Genomic DNA, 27,009 nt, shown 5'->3' with positions numbered 1-27,009 from the left:
GCCAATTATTAGTTAACTTACTTCTGAAAAGTTTAGATATCCGAATGCAGCGTTTATGAGGTGTACGACATGCCTAAGGTTATAGCACTTTTATGGGGTATGATTTGAGTGGCCATGTTGTACCGAAAAAAAATACTTTATCTACAAGGAAACAAATGCAATTTACCATCAATGAGTCACCGGAAGATAAAGAGAATGAGATGGAAGGGAGGTGAATGATCCAAGAAGTTCCTACATCATTCATTTGAGATAGCTACCTGATGAGGTCTGAGGGTATCCCCCGACCTTAGAGCTCAGTCCCAACCGAATGTAGATAGAAGAATGGTTGCGTTCCTCGCGAGGTTTTGTCCGCTCTAAAGAGGGGTTTTATAGTCTCTTTCGCCCCAAGACGGTTTTGTCTCGCAAAATGCGTCTCGCAAGGGAAAGAGTTTTTTCCTCCATTTAAGGTACAGACCTTTCCACTACCTAGCCGATGTGGGACTAAGTTCGAGACCCTTTATTCCCACAACATCAGCCCCCCAGCGTGAAAGTTTGTACCGGGGTCAAGGGCTTTCAATGAAAGTACCATTGATGAGGCCGAGGGTATCCTCCGGCCTCAAAGCTCAGTCCTAATTGGATATAGGCAGAAAAATGGATAAGTCCCTCATGAGATATTGTCCGCTATGGGGAGGGGTTTCATAATCTATTCCACCACGAGATGATTTTGCCCCACAAAAGGCGCTTTGCAAGAGAAAGAGTTTCTCCCTTCATTTAAGGCACAATCCTTTGCGCTACCTAGCTGATGTGGGACTAAGTTCGAGACCCTTTATTCCCACAACACTACCTATGCTATCGATGCTATGGTAACAATGTGCAGTATGTTGCTAGGAAAATAGCTAAAAATAAGTAGATGAATTAATAATGACTCAAGCTAATAACTAGAAACGAGAACTAAGATAGTGCAGTAAAGGTATAAGCAGGTAAACCTGCCAACGATAACAAGCTAGTCAATAGTGACTCCACCAAAGACGACGCTCAAATAAGCAAGTTTGTAATGACTCAAGACAATAGCAAGGAACGAGACTGAAGATAATACTAGACATAAATGATGAGTAAAAAGTCAATAATGATTTAAAGATAATTACCGGTTGCAAGACTAAAGATAACAAAGAAAGTTTTTTGTGAATAGGATTTGAACCTCGATGCAATGTTAACTAACCATTAGACACCACTTTTGACGATGTATATTAAGTCTTTAATATTTTGTAACCAACCATATCGAATAACGAAATGTATATATGAGCATAGACATCATTTTCTATGAGCCTCAACATAATTGATACATTACTTTTGACAGCATAAAGGCTCGAGCTCAGGACTATCAATAAGGTGGGCTGGCTTGAACAGCCACCGTGGCCCATCTAGACAATCGGCGCACAATATGGATGGTCAAAATTTTATGCAGAGCATGCTACAGAGACTCAGTTAGTACCAATTTTGAGGGTTCGAGGTGTATCTTTTGGCACGAAAGATGAATTAATCTCCTTCCGCCCCAATTCACTGTTGATGGTGCAATAGTCATTTTGACATCCGTGCAGACGGATGAATGAAGTAGTTTAGAGTGCTTGAAGATCCATACGAGGTGCGATCCAATGGTCCACATCGCGGAAGAGGATCAATCATTCTTGAAGCATCCACTCATTTATGCCACAAAAGTTGCGATTCTTCCATAACTGATTTATCAATCCAAGTTGAAGGTCTGGCTCATGGCCAAATGAAGCCAAGAATGAGTTGATGCATGCTTGGCCAACTCACACCGCTTTTATTAAGGGCTCGTTTGGTTTGCGGGAAGTATTTTTCCTCCTAGGAAGAGGATACCTAGGAAAGTACTTTTGACATGTTTGGTTAACCATGGGAAAGTGACTAATTTCCAAAGTGCTTATATTTGGTTGACCATCCACTTTCCTAGGAAAGTTATATAATTTCTATTATGCCCTTAATAAAAATTAGGTCTTTAATGCCTCTTTAATGCTTCTTTAATGCTGAAGGGTCTTTTTGGGAAAAAATAAAAAAGGAGTGATTCCCACCTCATTGGAAAGTAACTTTCCCATGTTTCTCATGGGAAAGACTTTCCCATGAAATGTGGGAATCATATTTCCATGGGAATACAACTTTCCCATCTCTCTCCTTTGAAAACTCCAACCAAACAAGAGGCATTTCATTACTTTCCCGTTGACCACACTTTCCCCCCTCGTTTTCCTGCGAACCAAACGAGCCCTAAAGGATGGGCAATTTTTTGCTGCACTTATATCATGACATTAAGGCCCTGTTTGGGGGAGCTTTTGGAGAGCCAAAAAGCACTTTCTGGCCCTCCAAAAGTACTTTTGGGGAAAAAAGTGTGTTTGGTAAAATTTTCAAGAAGTTGTTTCAGCTTTTGCGGGAAGCTGAAAACAGCTTTTTGGCAGAAGCTCCAATTTGGAGCTTTTGGGAGGAAGCTGTTTCAGCTTTTTCGGAAAGCTTTATTTTTGACAAAAATGCCCCCATTAAAATCTAATAATTACATAGCTTGCCTCTTTATAAACCTAAAAAATCTGGTTGAGCCAAGAACCCTAGCCGTCAGAGTTCTTTCCGTAAGAGAAGGTATTTTTTTTTTTAATTTTTGTATGCATTCCTTGAACAATATTTTAGAATAAAAAAAATTTAATCCTTCTCTGCACCTTTCAAAATCAATGTGTTGTTTTTTTTTTTTTTTTTAATCATCACCTCGCGGCCCGTCCTCCTCGATCATGGACCACGAAGAACCACCCCTGGACCACGGCATCGCGGTCCAGGCTGTAGCCGCGACACCGTGGACCGCAGCATTGCGGTCCACGATGCCTCCTCTCTCGCGGTCCACGGGTGAGACAGAGGGAGGATCTCTCTCTGTTACAGAGAGATCCTCGGTCCATGCTCAAGCCGCGACACCGTGGACCGCACCACCACGGTCCACGGTGCCTCCCCTTACAGAGAGAGAGGATCTCTCTCTGTTACAGAGAGAGAGGATCTCTCTGTAACAGAGAGAGAGGATCTCTCTCTATAACACAGAGAGATCCTCTCTCTGTACGCTTAATGATCTCGCGGTCCACGGTGGACCGCGAGATCCTCCCTCTGTTGCAGGGAGGGAGTTCTGGTGGACGGCGAGCTCTTTTCCCTCTCCGTTACAGAGGGAGAGAGAGAGAGAACAGAGAGAGAAATCTCTGTTACAGAGAGAGATTTCCCTCTATGGTTCGGGTGGACCAAATTTTTCCTCTCTCTTCGGGTGGACCAAGTTTTTCCTCTCTCTGTTACAGAGAGAAAGATAGATTTGTATTTAGAATTTTAATAGAGTTTGGTAATATTATTGTTGCCTTCTAACTTATGATTGGATCATTTTCTGTCAGGTACTATCACCTAGTGGCTCAGAAATTTGCAATCTCCATTGCACTTTGAAGCTTTAAGAAGTAAGAATACTCCTTTTATTCTTAATTAGCCAAAATATTTTATGCTTATACTTTTGACTTAAAGTCCAAATTACTACTTACATTGTCATTCTTCAACAAAATTCACTGCTAGTGATTCCAAGAATGGACATTTCATGAATATTGAAGCATGTTTTAATTAAAAGATCTTACACCTTATTGTCATTTTAGTGGTGCATACTATTGTTACTAATACTTCCAATATTGCCAAGAAGATATTGGGTACTCAACATCGTATTTGGCTAATATTGGGAACTTGACAATGTAATATGTTTTGGCCTGAGCGTAGTTAGTGCAAGCAACAAAGTGCAGTTAGGCACAGGTTTATAGTGCAGTTAGGCACAGGTTTTCTAATTTAGTGAAATAGTTTACTGATGCCATCCCTCTCATTCATCTCGATCGTAATTATGAGACATGCCCCCTGGACCTTATTAATCTGACAAATAATGTGCATACAACGTAACCATTACATGATTCAAACTTTAGTCTTCATGATCCGAGCATTGGGAATTTCCAAACAATCTCACAATTTTTTTAAGAGAAATCTCGGTGCGCTATTACTTTTATTCCTTCAGAAATAATCAATTTTCATATTTATTACAGAATCATATGAGCATGTTCTGAGAGCTAAAAGGAAAGAACCTGTAGGTGCTAATGGATTTACAATATAAAATCGAGATACTGGAGATAAATAAGGTAATAAATGTTCCTATTAATCTGATCTTATTTCCAATAGAAAGAGAGTCCTACAAGATCTGGAAGTTGAAATTTAAAAAGAAAGGAGATCATGGTACGTAGGCAAAATTTTCCTGAGATCATGGAAAAAATGCTGCTACCTAGTTAGGAATGGGAAGAGTAAGTTTATACATGGTAATGGCAATTTCTTTATTTAGTATCATAATAGCCATCCATCAAATCCTTGATTCTATCAAATAATTGACATTCATTAGACATAGAGTTCTATTAAGAAGACTAGCTTGACCAAAAATGGTCAAGAACATAGACGATACCAGTAAAGCCTGAGATCCATTTAAGAACTGTGCAAGCTGGTGAAAATGCTTATAGTTCTATCAAATAATTGCCTCTTATTGCATGCCTTGTCTAATATCTCATTGTTTTTCTAATATGCTTTACAAGGTGTTTTATTCATATGGATGAAATCATGACTTATGATTGACAAAATGTTTCATGTCTTTGTTGTTGCATTGTAAGAAGAACAAATGTCTAAGAAGAGCCAACATACCCTTGCTGGTCCATCAACCCAAGATGAGAAGAAGAGGAAGGCCATTTGGAATGAAAAATTGATAGAGGAGTTTATCGATATATGTATTGGTGAAGTTGAAGCTGGTAATCGCCCAGGAACACATTTCAATAGGTTAGGGTGGGCCAATATAATTAAGAAATTCAATGAGAAGACTGGAAATCAATATGACTACAAAAAATTTAAAAATAAGTGGGATAACCTGAAAGCAAATTGGAGCATTTGGATGAAATTGGTGGGAAAGGAAACAGGACTTGGATGGGATCCTGTTAGAAATACAATAGATGCACCAGATGCATGGTGGGAAAAAAAATTTCAGGTACACGTGCCACTAGTTTAATATTTGTAAGATTTTTTATACTAACCTATAAACTACTATTGACAACTATATATTGTTAACTTGCAGGAGATTCCTGATGCAGCTAAGTTTCGAGAACGTGGTCTACAACATGCCATAAAATTGGATAGGTTATTAGAGGTACTAGTGCCACTGGGGAGGGGGCCTGGGCACCAGCTTTACTGGTGCAGGAGGATGTTGAGGACACAATTGAAGTATATGAGAGGTTGGATGGGGTTAATAATGATACATTTGAGGGCTTAGGTGACTCAGATGAGGACCATCATATGATTGAGTATAAAATTGATGATGTTCCCACTGATAATTTTAATGTTAACCTTACTCTTGCATCTGATGCTATCCAAGAGAGAGGAAAGAAAAGAGTTAGCTCTACTTTGCATGATAAGAAATGCAAGAAGGTTGGGGGTGCTGCACAACTATCTCAGCAATTGAGTCGTCTTATTGATGCAGTGGAGAAGAAAAGTACAGTGCCATCCAAGATGATTGATAAACCTGGACGTAGTATCGATGAGGTGATGGACGTAGTGCATATGATGCCTGAGATGGTAGCACAACCTGAACTGCTTTTGATTGCTGCTGAGGTGCTCCTTAAAAGAGAACATCGAGAGATGTTTATGGCACTCCGAGATACCAATCTTCGAATTGAATGGCTCAAGCGAATGTCAAACTTACATAAGTAGTTATTGACGTACTATTATGGCAATATGTTTTGTAGTTTTAATTATGAACTTCTATTATAGAATGATGATGGACTATATGTATTTGTGGTATCTCTTGGATAATGTATCGTGGATGCTATTGATTTTATGGATATTATAGATGTTATGATTTTGTGATATTATATGTATTTGCATTATATGTTTATATATCATTTGTTTTATTTGCTACAGATGTTTTATTTTTTGCATAATATGTTTTCTACAGGTATGGGCAGCATTGACAATAGTTCTGAGGAGAATTATTCCAGTGAAGATGAGATAGTTGATGATGATAATTATAATATTCTACTAACTGCAACTGTTGGTATGGTTACTGAATATTACACAAAATATATTGAAAAGGAGCCTTGTAGGACCTCTTATCAAACCGGATACAAGTTCGTATCAGAAATTTTACATGGCAATCCATATAGATGCCAACAACAATTTCGAATGGAAAAACATGTATTTATTAATCTGTGCATGGAATTGAAAATCAAATATGGTTTAAAGGCTTCTAGATATATTCCTGTTGAGGAGCTGGTGAATATGTTTTTGATGATTCTAGGACATGGGTTTGGGAATAGGATGGTTCAAGAAAGATTTCAACATTCCGGAGAAACAGTTAGTAGATATTTCACCCATGTTTTAAATGCTGTTTTAAGGATGTCCAAGGATATTATTAGCCCGCTGGATAAAGAGTTCAAAAATATTCCAAGTAAAATCCGCGATGATCATCGTTGGTGGCCTTATTTTAAGGACTGCATTGGAGCAATTGATGGCACCCATATACCAGTGAAAATTTCTCCATCCAAACAAGTACCATATATTGGCCGAAAAGGGATTCCTACACAAAATGTTATGGCTTGTTGTGATTTTGATATGCGTTTCACTTTTGTTTGTGCTGGATGGGAAGGTACTGCTCATGATACTCGTATTTTTTTAGATGCTATACACAGAAAAGAGCTCCAATTTCCACACCCACCTAGAGGTATGCATTTTAATTAAATATATTATAATATAGACGTATGCATATTAATTAAATATATTATGATCGCAAGTATACTTTTTTAACTTTCATTAAATATATTAAAATACTAACTCATATATATATATATATGCAGGTAAATATTATTTGGTGGATGCAAGATATCCTCACATGTTGGGATATATGGGGCCTTACAAAGGGGAGAGGTATCATTTACCAGATTTTCGACGTGGAAGTCAACCAAAGGGTATGCATGAAATCTTTAATCATGCACATTCCTCCCTGAGATGCACTATTGAGAGGACATTCGGATGCTGGAAAAGTAGATGGAGAATGTTGAGTACCATGCCCAACTTTTCTTATCATAAACAAGTCCAAATTGTGGTGGCTTCCATGGCTATTCATAATTTTATTAGAAATCATGCAATCAAAGATTTGGAGTTTCAGCCTTATGATGATAATGAGGATCTACTCCCTTCTGATTGTTTAGAGATTAATGAACCACAGGAAGAACTGAGTGCAGAGCAAAGCCAAATATTGGGTAACCGTGAGATGGATATTCTGCGTGATCATATTGCTTCTCAACTTATAGCTCGTTGACTTCTGAGTGCAGTGCAATTCCACATGTTGTTTTATTTTGTATTTGACCAAACATGAATGTTCGTTGTATTTTTGTTGCTACTACGTCAACAATGTAAAAAAGTATGAACAAGGTAAAGTTAGAGAGGATGGATATTAACTATGTGCAATCCTTGATTAACTATGTGCTAAGATATATGTATACCATGCTAGATTAATTGTGTCCAATCCTTAATTGTGTGTTAGAAAGGCTAAACTGTGTGCCAGGCTATATGAAGTATATTCCAAGCCTTATTAAAGTATGCACGTAGAATATGCTAAATAATTTTTCATCTATGTGATTCTCGTCTAAACATCTAGTAATCATTTAATCAATTTTATCACCTAACTAGAAAAATTGTTAGAGAGATACCATAATACGTTATTGTTACGGGGGAAATAAGCCGCCATGCCCCACGTGACCGGCACGCGCGCCCAGGAAGACTACGGCTGCCCTTTGATCCAGCAATCCGACCCCGAGTCGGATATCCTCGGCTCCGCAGCCCGACCCCGAGTCGGCTGCCCTTTGATCCAGCGCTCCGACCCCAAGTCGGACGTCCTCGGCTCCGCAGCCCGACCCCGAGTCGGCTGCCCTTTGATCCAGCAATCCGACCCCGAGTCGGATATCCTCGGCTCCGCAGCCCGACCCCGAGTCGGCTGCCCCTTGATCCAGCGCTCCGACCCCGAGTCGGAGATCTCTTGATAACGACAGGCTATTCCCCAGAGGCACGCCGCGGCCTCCTGCTCCACTACTCCCTGCAACGGCTGTATCCGATGCTGCTCCACGATCTCCTGCATCAGCCGTACAAAGCGGAGCCCCACTATGCCCTGACGTGGCCGTACCCGGTGCTGCTCCACGACGCCCTATAACGGCCATGTCAGTGGCCACACCATCGTGCCCCACGATAACGAACCCCCCCTGAGAGACCCCCCAGCCAGGTATATATGCGGCTGGGGGGAGAAAGGGGGGGAGGTGAGCAATATCTCCCAGAGCACTCTCTTACTTGCGATTATCACCTCTCCTCCTCCTCCAATCTCCTCTGACTTGACCGTCGGAGGGCCATCACCACCCTGGTGGTGGTGCAAGGCTTGTTTGCAGGTTTCTTGGCGGAAGGTGGAGCGCAACCAACACCAACCAAGACAACTCAGACGGAACCCCGTTCACACCGCAGTGCCAATCGTTCTCGGTTTGGACCACCACCAACAGTTGGCGCTAGAAGGAGGGCCCGAATCTTAGAACGATCGTAATGGCACGGCGAGGTGGTCGTGGAGCTTCCAATGCTTCCGGTCGCGGAGCCTCTCGCGCCTCCGGCCGAGAGGCTGCTGCGTCCCCAACGCACTCTCAGCAGCACTCCACCGCCCCTTCTCCCATCCAGACGGTCGAAGCTGCTCAGTTCGACCAGCTAGCCCAGCAGGTTCGCACCCTCGCGGAGGCAGTGCAGAATCTGCAGGGTATGATCTCTCGGGTGCCGCAACGGGCTCAGGAGCCGCTGCCCCCCGAGCACTCGCCTCTTCCTCACAACCCGCGCTCCTTCCTCTCCCATGGAGAGGAGCGCCGGCGCGAGGAGGATTCTCGAGTGCGGTCCATTCTGCCAGGACCTTCTCATCGGAGCTGTGCGGGGTACGAGAGGCGGATCCGGGCGCGTTCTCAGACACCCCAGTCCTCGAGGGGCCCGCACTCCAGTCGGTCCCCCTCGCGCCGCTCCTTGTCCCCCACCCACCGGTCGCGCTCCCTGGACCGGCGGGTGGACGATCTCCACAGACAACTCCAGGTCCTGAAGGGCCACTCCAAAGATCCCTTCGCTGACTTGGAGATCTCCTCCCAGCCGGCGCTTGCCTCGAGGATCCTGCGGACCCCGAACCCGCCGGGGTTCAAAATGCCGGCGATCGAACCCTACGACGGGGCGGCGGACCCGCGGGACCACGTGGAGAGTTTCAGGACTCTTATGCTCCTCCATGGAGCATCGGATCCGCTCCTCTGCAAGGCCTTCCCGGCGACCCTCCGTGGCCCGGCAAGGGCATGGTTCGCCGGCCTGGAGGCTAACTCCATCCAGTCCTTCGACCAGTTCACCCGCTTCTTCATCAGCCATTTCGCCGTCAGTAGCAGGCGGCGACTGGTCTCCGACTCCCTCTTTGATGTCCGGCAAAACGAGGGAGAAAGCCTGCGGGATTATCTCACCCGCTTCAACAAGGCTACACTGGAGGTCCGGAACCTGAGCCAGGAAGTGGCTCTCTCAGCCCTGAAGCGTGGCTTCCGGAAGGGCAGACTCACCTTCTCCCTGGACAAACGCCTGCCGCGGAGCTTCCCGGAGCTGTTATCTCGGGCAAACCAGTATGCAGACGCCGAGGAGGCAGCCTCCCACCGGAACAAGGAGGCCGCCGAGGCCCCTCTAAAGCCCGGGAAGAAAAGGCGAAAAGAGGCACCCCAGAGGAGGAGCCCGACGCCTCAACGCCGGCGCAGAAGCCCGTCACCAGCAAGGAACCACGGCGCCACACGCCCTCGTTCTCCGCACCGACGCTTCAACCGGTACACCCCACTCCTGGCCCCTCGGGCCCAGATCCTCATGGAGGTCAAGGGGCGGGAGGACCTCCCGGTCCCGAGGCAGATGAAGAAGATCCCTGGGAGGAGGCCTTCTCGGGCGTACTGTGAGTACCACCGAGACCATGGCCACGATACCGAAGACTGCTTCCAGCTTCGGGACGAGATCGAGGCTCTCATTCGCCGAGGGCGTCTCGGTCGATATGTAAACGACCGACGTCCCCCGGCAGGCCCGCATCCGGTCGATCCGGCCCCTCAGGAGCCTCGGGAGCAGAATCGACCCGTTGCGGGAGTGATCCACACCATCACTGGGGGCTGCTCTCGGCCCGTGAGGAACGCAGGGGGCTCGGCGGAAGCATCAGGAGTGGCCGTCGCGAAGAGGCAGCGGGTTGGAAATGTAATCACTTTTTGTGATGAAGATGTAAAGGGGGTTCAGACTCCCCACGATGACGCCATGGTGATCTCTCTCACTATGGCGAACTATGATGTAAGGCGTGTTCTTGTGGATAGTGGAAGCTCAGCTGATATTTTGTATTACGAGGTCTTCCAAAAGATGAGCTTGTCCCGACAATTGTTGCACAAAACATCCACCCCCCTCATAGGATTCACTGGAGACGCTATCTCGGCCGAAGGTGTCATTGAGCTGCCTGTGACTGCGGGCGTTGCACCCGCAGAAGCCACGGTGCGACTCGGGTTTTTGGTCGTCCGTGTCCCCTCGGCCTACAACGCTATCCTCGGACGACCCGGACTGAACGCCCTTCGCGCGGTGGTTTCTACCTACCATTTGCTCATGCGGTTCCCCACGGCGGCCGGGATTGGAGAGGTCCGAGGTGACCAACCAACCGCACGGCAGTGTTTCCTAGCAACTCTCAAAGGGAAGAAGCCCATGGAAGCCTTAAGCGTCGAGTCCCTTGACGCCAGAGACGAAGTGGCCTTGCGGCACGGGGAGCCGGCCGAGGGCGTAATCGAAGTTCCCCTCGAAGAAGGCCGCCCGGACCGCACGGTCCGGGTCGGTGCCAACCTCGACTTGGAAGCTCGGCTCCGGTTAGTGGAATTCCTCCGAGCCAATGCTGATGTGTTTGCCTGGTCGGCGGCCGATGTACCTGGGATCGACCCGGAGGTCATTTCTCATGCCCTCAACGTCGACCCGACCCACCGACCAGTAAAGCAAAAGAAGAGACACTGTGCCCCGGATCGGATCCGGGTGGTCGACCAGGAGGTAGACAAACTCTTGGAGGCAGGTTTCATAAGGGAAGTGAGCTACCCCGAGTGGCTGGCAAACGTCGTACTTGTCCGGAAGGCGAGCGGGAAGTGGAGGATGTGCGTCGACTACACCGACCTGAACAAGGCGTGCCCCAAGGATAGCTTTCCGCTTCCGCGAATAGACCAACTGGTCGACGCGACTTCCGGATATCAGCTGCTGTCTTTCATGGACGCCTTCTCCGGCTACAACCAAATAATGATGGCTCCACAGGACGAGGAGAAAACGGCCTTCATAACAGACAGGGGGCTGTACTGTTACAAGGTAATGCCCTTCGGTCTGAAGAACGCTGGCGCTACTTACCAGCGCCTCGTCAATAAAATCTTCAAGGAGCAGATCGGCCGGAACATGGAGGTGTACGTGGACGATATGCTGGTAAAGAGCCGCCATCCGGATCAGCACATTGCGGATCTGGAGGAGACCTTCGCCACCTTGCGGAAGTTTCGTATGAAGCTAAACCCAGCAAAGTGCGCCTTTGGTGCTTCGGCCGGGAGGTTTCTCGGCTTCATTGTCAACCAGCGGGGGATCGAGGCCAACCCGGACAAAATCAAGGCCATCCAAGATATGTCCCCTCCGACCAAAGTGAAGGAGGTTCAGGAGCTCGCTGGGAGGGTCGCCGCGCTCGGACGATTTGTGGCAAAATCGGCCGAACGCTGCCAACCGTTCTTCAAGGTGTTGAAGCGCCCGAAAGACTTCCTCTGGACGGCTGAATGTCAAGTGGCGTTCGACCAGCTCAAGGAGTACATGGCGTCTCCTCCCCTGCTGTCCAAGCCGCAAGAGGGGGAGATGCTCTACCTTTACCTGGCGGTCTCCCCAACCGCAGTCAGCGCAGTACTGGTTCGGGAAGAGGCAAAACTTCAGAAGCCCGTGTACTACACCAGCCGAGTCCTCCGGGGTGCCGAGACGCGGTACACGAAGGCTGAAAAGATCGCCTTCGCGCTGCTGACTGCGACCAGGAGGCTTCGCCCCTATTTCCAGGCTCATTCTGTCACCCTTTTGACCGATCAACCACTGCGGCAGATCCTCAGCAATCCTGAGAATGCGGGACGGCTGGTGAAGTGGGCAGTAGAACTTGGTGAGTTCGACATCCGCTACCAGCCCCGGCCCGCCATCAAGGCCCAGGTGCTCGCGGACTTTCTCGCTGAGTGCACTGTGCAGGAGGCGGAACCTAGGCCGCCGGAAACACCCAGCCTCGATCTCCCGATCTGGACGCTCCACATTGACGGGTCGTCGAACCCTGAAGGTGGAGGGGCTGGGCTGGTCCTTACCAATCCCGATGGAGTGATAGCCGAGTATGCCTTGAGGTTCGGATTTCCAGTGACCAACAATGAGGCGGAGTACGAGGCCCTAGTCACGGGACTCAAACTCGCCAAGGAGCTCGGCATCCGGCGTCTGAAGGTCTTCACCGACTCCCAGCTGGTGGTCGGGCAGGTTCGAGGGGAGTTCGAGGCACGGAGCCCGACCATGCAGAGCTACGTCCGGAAGGTGCAAGCACTCATTCCCGACCTCGGCAGTATTGACATTCAGCAGGTCCCAAGGAGCGAAAATGCTAGGGCCGACAGGTTGTCCCGCTTGGTGGGCGCTGAGGCACACAACTTGTCAAGGGCGATATACCTGGAGACCCTAGATGCCCCGAGCATCGGCGAAGCTCAAGCGGTAATGGCAATTGATCCGGAACCATCTTGGATGGACCTGCTTGTAGCTTACCTCGCCGAAGGGATCCTCCCCGAAGATGAAGATCAAGCTCGGCGACTTGTTATGAGGTCCGCCCACTACGTACTCTACGAAGGGAGGCTGTACCGGACCTCGTTCACCGCCCCCCTCTTAAGGTGCCTCCGCCCTTCGGAAGCGGCTTACGCCCTCAGCGAAGTCCACGAAGGCATCTGCGGATCGCACCTGGGGGCTAGGTCCCTGGCACATAAGATCATGAGGCAAGGCTACTATTGGCTGACCTTATTGGAAGACTCAAAGGATCACGTACGGAAATGCGACGCCTGCCAGCGCCACGCCAACATCCAGAGAGTCCCCTCTGTTCCCTTGGCGCCAATCACCGCCCCCTGGCCCTTTGCACAGTGGGGAATGGATATCCTCGGACCATTCCCCATCGCTTCGGCCCAGCGGAAATTTTTGATTGTCGCCATCGACTACTTCACCAAGTGGGTGGAGGCAGAGCCACTGGCCACCATCACGGAGGCGCAAGTCCGGAAGTTCGTAAAGAAGAACATCATTGTCCGATTTGGGGTACCTCGGGTCCTCATCTCGGATAACGGTCGACAGTTTGATAACAAGCATTTCCGAGACTTCTGCGAGGAGTTCGGGATCGAACATCGGTTCACGTCCGTGTCGCATCCCCAAACCAACGGCGAGGCCGAGGTCACAAATCGGACAATCCTCCAAGGTATCAAAGCGCGGATCGGACGGACGGGGCAAGCTTGGGTCGAGGAACTCGAGAATGTCCTTTGGGCGTATCGGACCACCCATCGGACTCCTACCGGGGAAACGCCTTTCAGCCTAACCTATGGCACGGAAGCCGTTGTCCCCGTAGAGCTCGGACTTCCCTCACCTCGGGTAGCCGCACACCGACCCGAGGCCAACTCGGAGCAACTCCGAGGGAACCTGGATCTCTTGGAAGAAGCAAGGGAAATGGCGCAGGTTCGGATGGCAATGTATCAGCGGAGGGTGGCCCGATATTACAACTCCAAAGTCCGACCGAAGCTTTTCAGAATTGGAGATCTGGTGCTGAGGCGAGCTAAGGCATCTCAACCTACGGAAGGTGGGAAGCTAGCGCCGAATTGGGAAGGCCCGTATAAAGTTCGTTGGGTAAACCGACCTGGCTCCTACCAGTTGGAAGCCCTAGATGGCCGAGAAATTCCAAGGGGCTGGAATTCCGCTAACCTGCGGATGTATTACCAGTAGAACAACAAGGCCAGAAAGACAATTTGAAAAGGCGCAACACTTTTCATTTCAATAATTTCTGGTTACAATGGCGTGCTCGTGTGATTACAAGGAATTCCCAGAGGGGAATTAGGGAGTAAAGAAAGCAAAGAAGAGGTGGAGAATCCGTGGAGCTGAGGACCGAGGATCCCAAACCCTCAACCCAAAGCAGCTGCAATTCCACCGGAAGTGGGTGCTTCTAACCGGAGGCGCCATCCAGCACCTCACCAAAAAGACGAGGAGCCGCCGCAGAAGAAGCTCCCGCTGCCCCCAGGGGAACGCCGCCTCCAAAGGATATTCCCATCCTCCCCAGTGGTAGGAAAGAGAAGGAATTCGAGGGGGAAGAGCATACGGAGGCGCGGTCCCGGACTGAGCGTCTGGTGCAGAGCTCGATCGGGAGGCTGAACTTCAAGGAGGGGAGATGTGATCCCGGATGAAACGCCTAGAGCGGAGTTCCGCCGGGAAGACCCTCCTTGTTGATCCCAGATGAAACGGCTAGTTGGCTGAAGTTGCAAGGGGAGCGCCTCCCCTTTCCTTCAACAGGAGTCTCTCAGTCATATGCCAAGGAGGAGGTCCGCGATCCATGGCAACCTGAACAGCTCCGGCTTGGCAAACTCCATCGTACCTGCACCTGTATTTATAGCCAAACTGCGGCCCCCTGGTCGTTCCGATGCGGGTGGCTCCAATAAATGCAGGCGCATTGAAACCGGAGCCGTTCCGGCTCCCGAGGCGTATCTCCCCGCGATTTCCTAAGCGTCATTCTCCTTAAACCGCATTCTTTGTGCAGGACAATCCGGGTGTCATGTACCCCTAGGTCCACATATCTCCGCTCGTGCCCAGGCCGTATCCTCCTCGAAGAACCCGCGTATCGCGGCCGCTCAACTAACACTCCTCGCAAGCAGCAGCTGGCGATTCGATTTCCCAGGTAACGCATTAATTAGCGTTTAATGCCCTTCTCGTGTTCCCCCAGGCAACGCTTAGAGAAAAGGAGAAACATGATCGCGGCTGGCCACGGAGAAACCCCGTCGGGCAGCGAGCGACAAGCGCACGACCAGCGAGCGGAATTTTCCGAGGCTCGGCCCTCGGATGCCTGGCTAGCCCGATGATCATCCCGGGAGCAGACTAGCCGGAAGCCCCGACCGGTCGCCTCGGCTTGCGCCAGCCTTGGCCGACCAACGAGTGGAATGGAGGTATCCTCGGAAATAAGGCGGGCCACCGGGGGGAGCTGGCCCTCGGCAACCAACCCCTTCAAGGCGGCCAAGCCATCGGACTCCTCCCTTGACAGTCTCGATAGGCCGATCGGAGACTTCATCGGGGTCTCCCAGGTCGCCCTGATTTCCCAAGAGGGATCTGCATCAACAAAAAAGAAGCGCTCCTTCCATTTGTGAATGGAGGTAGGAGCCTCCTTGACAAGGCCGCATCCTCGCCGCGCTGCGAAGCACCACCACCCTTTGTCCTGGGGGTGGCCGCTCAGGCTGTAGAACTCCCAAAAAACATTCAGGGTGGCGGGGATCTCGTGCATACGGCAGAGAACCTGGAAGACCGTCAGGGCCCGCCACGAGTTCGGCACCAGTTGCGTCGGTGCCACTCTTAAACCCCGTAGCACCTGCATGACCAAGTCCGAAGGGGGAAAGTGGAACCCGGCCTGGAGAATGCCCTCATTGATGGCGATCTTCCCTGGAGGAGGATGGGACATCCTCTCCTCAGGCCCCGGGAGCGTGGCGTTGCAGGCCTCGGGAAGGTGGTACGGAGCCACGAGTCTGTCTAAGTCTGTGGCGACCAGCTCCGACTTAATTTGGTCTGCTCTCACTTCGCCCATTCCTAATGGCCAATAAACCTACGGTCAGGACGGGGACAGGAAGGGGGGAGATACCGGAGCGACTGGAGTACACTAGTATAAGAGGGGAAAGTATGGAGAGCCCTAAGTAGAAGAATGGGGAAAACTCACCGGAAAAGAGGTAAGAACGGCTCCGAGAGCGCCAAAGGAGAAACAAGTGAACAGTCCGACGGCAGCAACAGCTGCGCAAAGGGAAAACTTGAAAATATCTGTAAAGAAGAAGACGGACGGGGAAAGGCCCCCGATTAAATAGGCGGAAAGGCAAGTGACGCCTCGATGACGCCAGAGGACGCCTGGCTGCCGAAGGGTCGCTCGCGCCCCAAAGGCGAATCGACACCATTAAGGAAGGATGTCCGCCGAAATCCTCAGACTGCCAGGTCAGCAATAACCGCCATACGCCATAAAAAGGGCGGGGAGCTCGAAGCGCGCGCGCCTCTCCGAGGAACGGCGGCAATCCCGAAACATCACTCCCTTTACCTGTTCCCCTTCTGGTTCCAGGCTCGGAAGTGGGGGGCTACTGTTACGGGGAAAATAAGCCGCCATGCCCCACGTGACCGGCACGCGCGCCCAGGAAGACTACGGCTGCCCTTTGATCCAGCAATCCGACCCCGAGTCGGATATCCTCGGCTCCGCAGCCCGACCCCGAGTCGGCTGCCCTTTGATCCAGCGCTCCGACCCCAAGTCGGACGTCCTCGGCTCCGCAGCCCGACCCCGAGTCGGCTGCCCTTTGATCCAGCAATCCGACCCCGAGTCGGATATCCTCGGCTCCGCAGCCCGACCCCGAGTCGGCTGCCCCTTGATCCAGCGCTCCGACCCCGAGTCGGAGATCTCTTGATAACGACAGGCTATTCCCCAGAGGCACGCCGCGGCCTCCTGCTCCACTACTCCCTGCAACGGCTGTATCCGATGCTGCTCCACGATCTCCTGCATCAGCCGTACAAAGCGGAGCCCCACTATGCCCTGACGTGGCCGTACCCGGTGCTGCTCCACGACGCCCTATAACGGCCATGTCAGTGGCCACACCATCGTGCCCCACGATAACGAACCCCCCCTGAGAGACCCCCCAGCCAGGTATATATGCGGCTGGAGGGAGAAAGGGGGGGAGGTGAGCAATATCTCCCAGAGCACTCTCTTACTTGCGATTATCACCTCTCCTCCTCCTCCAATCTCCTCTGACTTGACCGTCGGAGGGCCATCACCACCCTGGTGGTGGTGCAAGGCTTGTTTGCAGGTTTCTTGGCGGAAGGTGGAGCGCAGCCAACACCAACCAAGACAACTCAGACGGAACCCCGTTCACACCGCAGTGCCAATCGTTCTCGGTTTGGACCACCACCAACAGTTATCACCTACTATAAATATAATATTATAATACGTTATATCATAATACATTAATATGTTATGTTAAATAATTTAATATTATGTTATATTATGAAAAATTAATTTATACTAATAATTATAATATTTTATACCTTTATTATTGTATTATACTATAATATTATATTATATTATATTACATTATAATACATTAATATGTTATTTTAAATAATTTAATATTATGTTATATTATGGAAAATTAATTTATACTAATAATTATAATATTTTATACCTTTATTATTGTATTATACTATAAATATTATATTATATTACATTACATTATAATACATTAATATGTTATTTTAAATAATTTAATATTATGTTATATTATGAAAAATTAATTTATACTAATAATTATAATATTTTATACCTTTATTATTGTATTATACTATAAATATTATATTATATTACATTACATTATAATACATTAATATGTTATTTTAAATAATTTAATATTATGTTATATTATGAGAAATTAATTTATACTAATAATTATAATATTTTATACTTTTATTATTGTATTATACTATAAATATTATATTATATTACATTACATTATAATACATTAATATATTATTTTAAATAATTTAATATTATGTTATATTATGGAAAATTAATTAATACTAATAATTATAATATTTTATACCTTTATTATTGTATTATACTATAAATATTATATTATATTACATTACATTATAATACATTAATATATTATTTTAAATAATTTAATATTATGTTATATTATGGAAAATTAATTAATACTAATAATTATAATATTTTATACCTTTATTATTGTATTATACTATAAATATTATATTATATCTTACATTACATTATAATACATTAATATGTTATTTTAAATAATTTAATATTATGTTATATTATGAGAAATTAATTTATACTAATAATTATAATATTTTATACTTTTATTATTGTATTATACTATAAATATAATATATATTACATTATATCATAATACATTAATATGTTATGTTAAATAATTTAATATTATGTTATATTACCAAATATTAATTTACTCTAATAATTATATTACTATTATGCTATATTAACATAACATTATTTTATATTACAATAATATTATACTATATCGTATATTTATGTATTAATTTATGTTATGTTTTATTATGTTCTGTTGTATAATACTATGCAATGTCCTTTATGGTAATTTTGTCATACAAAAGTACTTTCTCAGTTTGTTTACCAAACACAAAACAAAGTACCACAGCACTTTACGAATGTAGTTACCAAACAGCAAACAGCTTTTTATAACAGCTCTACTTCAGACAGCTCTACTTCCAACAGCTCTACTTCCAACAGCTCTACTGCCAACAGCTCCCCCAAACAGGGCCTAAATCATGGACAAGTAAACGTGAGTGTGTAATTATATGCAATATAATGATATACATAGACACGGATCGACTTGGGTTTGGAGCAGATGCTGTGAAACTTTTGTGCTACCGGCTTTCGGCTTAAAAGCTAAACCCAGGTTTAGGCCAATCTTGGTTTCACTCGGCCCAGCACAGCCCATTGACGCCTATGCTTTCTCAGTTTTCACTACCATGAAGAGTCCGCATGGGATGGAGCCCATGCGCCACTGTGCCGGTGGAAACGGTCTTGGTGGGCGGACAAATAGCATAATCTCATATTAGAATAGGCTTTTTTTTGCATAAAATATTTTTCTAAATATCAAATTTTGCATAAATATTCTTTCCAAATTTATTTATATATATATATATACACACACACATCCTCGTAAAATACTTGTTTTGCTATTCTATTTCTTTTTTTATTCTTGTTTTGCTATTGTACTCTCTTCCAAAATTAACGTTTCTAGATTAAAATGATTAAAATATTTTTAATGGATAGATATGCAAAAAGAAACTCTTATAAGACAATCATGATAGAGAACAAAAAATAATTTCAAAATTTTATTTTATTTTTAAATTAAAATAAATATAGTTTTTATTAATGGTGTTAGAAGAACCGCTATATTAGGATCATTTGTGTAAAAACAGTATTTTATGAGGATACAAAATAAATATAAATTTTAAGAGGTATCTCACAAATTTAAATTTTTATAAAAATATTTATGAAAAAAAAACACATTTAAAATATGGCATGGCTAATAGCCTAACATCCAACCCTGTTATTACTACTTAATTCCACAGCCTATGCAGTCCCAACGAAGAAGGGAGCAGTAGAAGCGTCCCAGAAATCTAATGAAATCTCCTTGAATACCTTCGCTACTAAGCTTCCTTTTCCCTTTCAATTCGTTCAATCTCAAGTTAACCATGGATGGCTCCTGATTCAACTTTTGGCAGAGCATTATCACATATGAACGCAAATCCGAAGTAAATTGCAAACGCAATCCAACTGGCAAATCAAGAACGGCAGGCAATAGCCATCAGAATCTTAAAGAAAACCAGGGTCAGTGATGGTGAATAGAAAACACCGTGACCGAGGTTTTAGACCATACCAAACGAAGGCGCACTGGCTTTGGTCCGCTTCGCTCTTCCCCCTTCCCCGAGCAACACCTACTCTGCCGTCGCTTGCCTGTCATTCAACACGTATCTCCTTCTGCCACGTGGCTGCTACACCCTTCCCTCCCTCCAAAAACGGAAACAAAAGCAGGGAGAGATTGACCGTCTCGCTGGCTTTACTTGTTTCCAATGGGACCAAAGCTAATTCGAGGCAGGGACACGGCGTAAAAAAAAAAAATCAGGGAAATTAAATCTATATCTGGCGTTAATGCGGCTTCAATGCATGCAGCGCCTTCTTTGGTAATACCTCGGCCTTTCCTCCTCCCCCTTCTTCTTCTCCAACTGCCTTCCCCAACTAAAACAGAGAGCAAGAGAGCAAGACAAAACCTCTCCTCCTTATAATCTCTCTCTCTTTCTTCCCCCCACCCCCCCCACCCCCATCACCTCCATAACCTTTCCTCTGTGCATGCAACGCAGGATAGGATAGGTAAGCGCTCCAAAGACTTGAACGGAAATGAAGTCCAATGGCCAATTTCCGGCGTTATGCTTCCTCCTGCTCCTCCTCTGTCTTTCAGGTCGGCACCTCTTATTCTAAAAATTAATCAAATTTAAGAGTTTTATAAATTTTAGTTTTTAATATTAAAAAGGTGAAATAGATTAATTAAAGAATGGATTTAGAAGTGATCTGTCATGGAGGCACGCACTGTCCGTAGAGTATTTCAAGTTGCAGGGCATCACAAGAGGCTTGAACTACTCGAAGGACGTGATATGCAAACGTAGATCTTTTCCTTTATTTATCAAACTTGCGTGTTATTTACTTATTTATTGATTTAATTTGTTAGATAAGTACTGAAAAGTAACTAAATAGATTTATTTCTTACAGTTCTTTCTTCTATGTTCACGTTTTTTGGTTGCTCCTTCTCTTTAGGATTTCCATTTATTTTGATGTGCTGTGCTTATGTTGTTCATAGATGCATATGATCCGATGGACCCCAATGGCAACATCACGATCAAGTGGGACATCAACTCAATCGAGGATGCAACGTATAATGTATGTGATCATCCTTTTACCATCCTTTTTTCTTTTAATTAACCATCGCTCTCTCCCCCTCTCTCTAGCTGAACAATGGAAGTCTTGAAAGCCACACAAGATGAACATGGATTAGATAGTCTTGAAAGTTGATATGTTACTAGAATTGCATTGGAACTCCAATTTGATATGGCTTGTATGGATATCAGATGACCCTTCTCTCACCATCATACTCTGTCCTGCAACTCTTCAGCCATATGAGAGGTTACCATGATATTGTTATTATATTAAGTGCGCTGGCAATAAGCAAGATTGAGTAGCTTTGTGCCAAAGGGCATATAATACTTTGATATTTTTCAAACGTGTAGTGTTAAGTTAAATATTATCATAAATGGTTCAATGGAATGCTAGGAACTGTATCCCATCTCTTAAGCTTCACATATCATTATTTAGCTCATTTCTTGTGACAGATGCATGCAGTCTTCATCACTGATCCCAATAGTCATGCTTAAATATGGTATATTACATACTTCGAGTAGGTTCCAGCAAAGTATTAGTAGATGTAGATTAGGAGTTACAAGGATCTTGGGGCTACCTTTTGAAAGAGTTTACATTATGCAAGAAAGTGTCCCTTGCAAATTTGGAAATCTGAATCGAGACTCGTTGTGTGCCCTCGGAGTGAGAGATTTGATTCAACTTGTAATATTCATTCTGATTTTAATTTCACATCCTATATATGCAGACCCTAATTTTCAAGTACGCTGGCAATAGAACAGAAATTTGTCATCGAGCCAGGAGCTTAGGGAAATCAAGCTTACGGTCCAACTACTGGTCATAGCCTGCTTTAGTGGCTAAACTTTAGGCTTCTGCTTTTCCATAGCAAAAGTTTAAGCTTGACTGATGCAGAACAGAATCAGCTCATCTGGTACCATCTTAATAAAACGTGTTCTGTTAATGGACTCTTTTACCATGAGTCTCTGCAAAATAACAGCTAGCTTGCTGGTTCCGTTGCGAGATTCTACAAGAAGGAATGCACAAAACTAAACATAACATGCTAGCAAAGTTTGATTAGCTGACTATAAATCGTCTTATAGTTGGTTTCTGTCCTTGTGATCTGGAGTAGATCATTATGACTATCACCTCACCTCTTTTAAGGGAAGTTCCGTTCTGTAATTGAGATCTTCCTGAACATTTTTCAAATGCTTCTTCTGTCAGCTTGCTGGATTGGCAGGATTTTTGGGAGTTGTTTCTCAATTTGTCAATCCTTCCAAGGAATCTATCTTGCCTGTTTTCCTAGCTCTACTTGTGCTATAAAAGAGATCTATCATGCCCTTTCAGGAGATCCCAATTTTGCCCGAAGCACTGAGGATTTGAGTTGAGTTTTCCCTGCAATCTCATAAAAACCAAGATTGAATAAGTTAGATTGCTGGTATGTTTGTATATCAGCAGAAAAGTCTGAAGGGCAAGTCTTGCACCAATGCTGCTGAGTGGTAGTGGGTATGATCAGACTATAGAATGCCATAATTATTTGATAATGAGTTATGCCGTCTTTTTTTCTCTCCTTTTTTATTTTTTTGAGAAACCTAAACATTAGGTAGCAGCCTAATCACTTTCATTCAGAAAATGAAGCAAAAAAGGACGAACCATGCCATTTTTGTGGGTTGATTCTTTCAATATTGAATGCTAAAATATTGATGTAAAAAATCCATTCAATTTCTGTTACACTATACAAAGTTCATCCTCATAAAAATTCGAACTAATGTTCCTCTCAAGCCAAAATCTCTATTATAAAATTAGAACATTGCCAACTTATGTAGATTTTATAAGTTAAACTTGATGCAGTATAATCCTCTCTTCAGTGCCAACTGGTTTTCATTCCTAATGGCTTCATGAGCTTTGTCATATGCTCATATAAGATGTTTGATTTCTATATTTTAGTTCTGTGAATTCCGATTACCTTCTCAGTCGTCAGGCGTGCTCCTTCGATGCAAGATTCACATTCCTTGCAATGTTACAGGTCATTGTGAGTATATACAATTACCAGCTCTATCGCCATGTTGAGAGTCCTGGTTGGAGGATGAGCTGGACGTGGCCCAAAGATGAGGTGATCTGGGACCTGAGGGGTGCAGAGGCCACTGAGCAAGGGAACTGCTCTAGATTCAAGGGATCTCTTCCACACTGCTGTGATAAAACTCCGGTCATCGTCGACTTGGCTCTTGGAGCTCCATACAACATGCAATACAAGAACTGCTGCCGGGGAGGTGTCCTGTCATCCACTACTCAGGATCCAACTAAAACTATGTCCTCCTTCCAAATGAGCGTGGGGGGTGTCTTTGTTCTTGACAGCGCTACGAAGGCGATCCCATCAAATTTCAGTGTTGGCCTTCCCGGATATACATGCAGCAATGCTACTGTTGTTGCACCAAGCAAGGTCCAAGTCGATGGCCAACGGAGCATCCAATATCTAAGTAAGTGAAAAAGAGGTCTACCTGCAGATGTTGGTTTTTTTCTCTTCTTTCTTCTGCAGATTCCATGTAAAAATCTTCAAGTTGAGAGGCTTAACTTCAGGTGTTCTGGCAATAAGATTAGATAATTATTGAGAAATAAGGACCACTTTGTTCAATTCTTTTTTTACTTGCTTGCTACCTGTTTGCTACTAGAAAAATTAACCTCATTCGCTTTCGTGCAAAAATATCATAATGGGGACTAGAACACTTCAAAACTAATTTTTTTCGGTGAACTCCAGTTTAGAACATTTCTGCTTTCTTATGTTCTCTTATTAATGCTATACCATTACAGTCCTATTAAATTCTCCTATGGGGCAAAATTTTGCAGTGACTTGGGAAGTGACCTGTTCTTATTCCCAGTTCAGGGAATCAGCTACACCTGGTTGTTGTGTTTCTCTGTCTGCCTTTTATAACAGTACTGTGGTCTCATGTCCTCTTTGTAGCTGTGGCTGCCAAAATTCACCAGCAACTTCAGAATGTTTCAGGCGAGCTTCTTCTGAACTCTTTTCTTTCAGTTATAATATCAAAATTTATTTGAAAGCCATATCGTTTTTGCTGATCATCTTGTTGCAGAGATGGTCAGCAACCTGATCTGCTACAGTTACCGAATGGTGATGACGAGGGAACACCGCCTTTTGTGCTGTGCACGCAGCATATGTGCCCAATTCGAGTGCACTGGCACTTGAAAGTGAGTTACAAGGAGTATTGGAGGGTTAAGGTGACGATCACCAACTTCAACATACTGAAGAACTACACCGATTGGAATTTGGTGATACAGCATCCAAACCTTCGGAGCATAACACAAGTGTTCAGCTTCAACTACAATCCTCTGATTCAATATGGTGATATCAGTGAGTCTTCTTTTCTGTCGCATGAGTATAGTCATATTTCAATTTCTATGCTAAAATTTCTTTCTTTTTTGTTCCTTTTGTGCTGTCGCATGAGTGTTCCTTTTGTCTCATTCCTTCCTTGCAACCATTTAAAACTCACAGATCTCTGCGATTTCCAAAGACGTGGAAAGCTGCTCTCAGGATATTAACCACCTCAGATTTTCATTATCATATGATTTAATGGACCCAAGAGGCTTGAATAAAAATACACAGCGCATATGAGGCGATTTTTTGCTGAAGTATTGCAATTTGGAAATTACTAGCTCCATCCATTCTTTGACAATCCATCTAATTCATTGGATTGAGTAAAAACAACTAAAAAAAATTAGAATTTTGATTGTACACCAACATGCATCCTTCCTTCTTGCTTCTCCCTTGAGGCAATGCAAACTTTTACCGTATGCATTTCTGGAAACAAAGTCGCATTCCTTGGGAAGTTATCTGATATCGTAATATCTTGCTTCAGATGACACGGGGATGTTCTGGGGCATCAAGAACTACAATGAGATGCTGCTGCAATATGGAGTAGATGGCAACGTGCAGACCGAGATGCTACTGCGCAAGGACCCCGGCGATTTTACTTTCAAGGGAGGCTGGGCTTTTCCAAGGAAAATAGCATTCAATGGGCACGAGTGCGTCATGCCGCCCCCGGACATGTTCCCATCGCTGCCCAACAGCAGCCCAGCTGCACCAGCTTTGCTTCTCCATCTCTGCCTGGGCCTGTCGCCTTTGCTATTGTTTGGTTTGTTTCTGTTCGTATAGATAGCAGTTGGCCTTATTGGCAGGGCGATTTAGATCAATCAATCCTTACGGCAAAGGATGCTTATCTACAGTCCGAGTTTTGAGATATCCAGCAGATGAATCACCCTTCAGGACAAGCCGCCTTCATGCAAGGTTCTCTCAAGCATCGATCGCCAATCCCATTCCTTGCGTATCTTTGCCATTGGATCATCATGTTGGTTTGGTTCCAACGAGAAGTTATATTTTCTTTATGAGGTTGGTGTTGGTATCAAAAAATTATGTTACTTTCAGAACAAGTGACATCTAGAAGTATAAACAAGTAACCATGAAAAAACGGCATATTGTTTTTCTTTTTTTTTTTAAGATACAACGTGAGTTTTAGTTTGCTCTATTTTTCCTGAAAAAAGGTCTTTAATTTCGTTGTCATAAAGTTCTAAATTAAGTTGGCTTGAGTCTTATTTTGACTTGGGAGCCTGACTTGATTGGGGTGGACGCTCGACCAATTTGGCATCCGTGGCTCAGGCATTTTCCTATCTGATTTTAAATGCTTTCCCATGTACCTTCGAGAAAAGAAAAAAGAAAAAGAAAACCGTTATTCTAGTTGTACTCTGTCAAACAAGCTATCGATGGGTTTCCAGAAGAAAAACTCATTCGGCGTACAGGAGCGGCCATCCTCGTGTACCAGCAGACCTAAATGTAATAACAGAAATAAACGGGGACTTGGTTTTAATTTGATAACTGAAGCCGTTATTATGTAGATACACGAAAATTAGAGCTGAAAAATAATTAGCATCATCGAGAAGGATCCAAGAAAGTTTTTTCCTCCTCTCTGAATCTCTCTCCCTGTATATTCCAATTCCCAATCCCATACGGTTATCGTGGAACCAATTTGCAGAAAATGCAAATAAAAAAAGCTAGATTGACAAGCGCCCCCCCACTTGGGAAATCATTTCTTCAGGTCCACGGACCTTGCTATAGAAACCAGATTATAAATTTTTGACCTCGGGATGCCCGTATTAGATTAGCACTTCAAAAGCATTTCGAGAAATCAAAGCTCTAGGAGTTGAGGGTAGCCTGAATCGGTCTAAGGTATGCCTAGCACATTTTATAGGTCAATATCTTAGTGCTTGAGGGCAACGATTATTGTCATTGGTTGGATCCAGCAGAGTTTGAGAGGGGTGGATGATTACTATCCGCTTCTTATAGCTATTCGGAAGATAGTGAGGGATGGGATGACCCCGCAGGCCAAGTATGTGTATCAAGATGCTAACGGGACAACAAATTGGGTAGCCTCCATGTGGCTGACCACTTTGGAGAGATCTTGTGGTTGGGGAGAGGGGACTATCTAGTGCATTTTGGAACTTATTATCTTTTGATTTTTTAAAATATATTCAAACTCGTTATGTATGATCTACCTATTTTAGCAAAAAAAAAAGAAGAAAAAAAATAGTGATCACCCTGTTTCCAAGGCGGATGGGGCCAGCTCTTGGTCCTTGTCACGAGCCCAATGCATCCAAGGTAGAGAGGGTAAGACATCTTTCCTCCATGAGATCGACATCCTCAAGAGCCGAGCATGCTCATAAGTCATAAGAGCCGCACCAATAATTTTTTGTAATGCAAAATAGCAGAGGATCTGAATTTGAAAGTGTCGAGATCCTCCACAAAAAGCTGCACAGATTACAGGTATGGCGGGGTTTCTTCGTATCCAACGGCCATATTGGGCACGCAACACGACGACGGTACACCTCCGCGATCGGAGGTGCGACGATCAAGACTTCCACAGGGATTCAAACTTGGAAAGAGACCCATCAATGAAGGGTCTTTGGCGACCCTAGACTTGCTTTTGGGTTTGCAACTCGAGGAGCTTTCGTCATTAGACTTGCTTTGTTGTAGCCCGTAGTGCTATTGTTTTTAGTACTGAATTGTGTCCTTGTCTTCTATGGCTAGACTTACGCCTTTAAGATTTTTAATTAAGGGCTCGTTTGGTTCGCAGGAA

The 27,009-nt window shown here is 45.0% G+C and overlaps 1 protein-coding gene across 1 annotated transcript; it reads left to right on the top strand.

Annotated features, from left to right (window-relative positions):
* Window positions 1–20,185: 20,185 nt before the first annotated feature.
* Window positions 20,186–25,419, top strand: LOC103708480 (COBRA-like protein 7). The gene is made up of 6 exons (XM_088719386.2): window positions 20,186–20,420; window positions 20,817–20,896; window positions 22,893–23,343; window positions 23,711–23,867; window positions 23,956–24,233; window positions 24,739–25,419. The coding sequence occupies exons 1-6, from the start codon at window positions 20,360–20,362 to the stop codon at window positions 25,032–25,034; spliced, it is 1,323 nt and encodes a 440-aa protein (XP_088575512.2). The 5' UTR covers window positions 20,186–20,359; the 3' UTR covers window positions 25,035–25,419.
* The last annotated feature ends 1,590 nt before the right edge of the window (window positions 25,420–27,009 follow it).

Source organism: Phoenix dactylifera, chromosome 3 (genome assembly GCF_051530095.1).
Source record: "Phoenix dactylifera cultivar Ajwa chromosome 3, Ajwa_hap1_PhDact_Kaust_v1.1, whole genome shotgun sequence".
NCBI classification, from domain to species: domain Eukaryota; kingdom Viridiplantae; phylum Streptophyta; class Magnoliopsida; order Arecales; family Arecaceae; genus Phoenix; species Phoenix dactylifera.
This window is presented reverse-complemented; position numbering and strand designations above follow the sequence as displayed.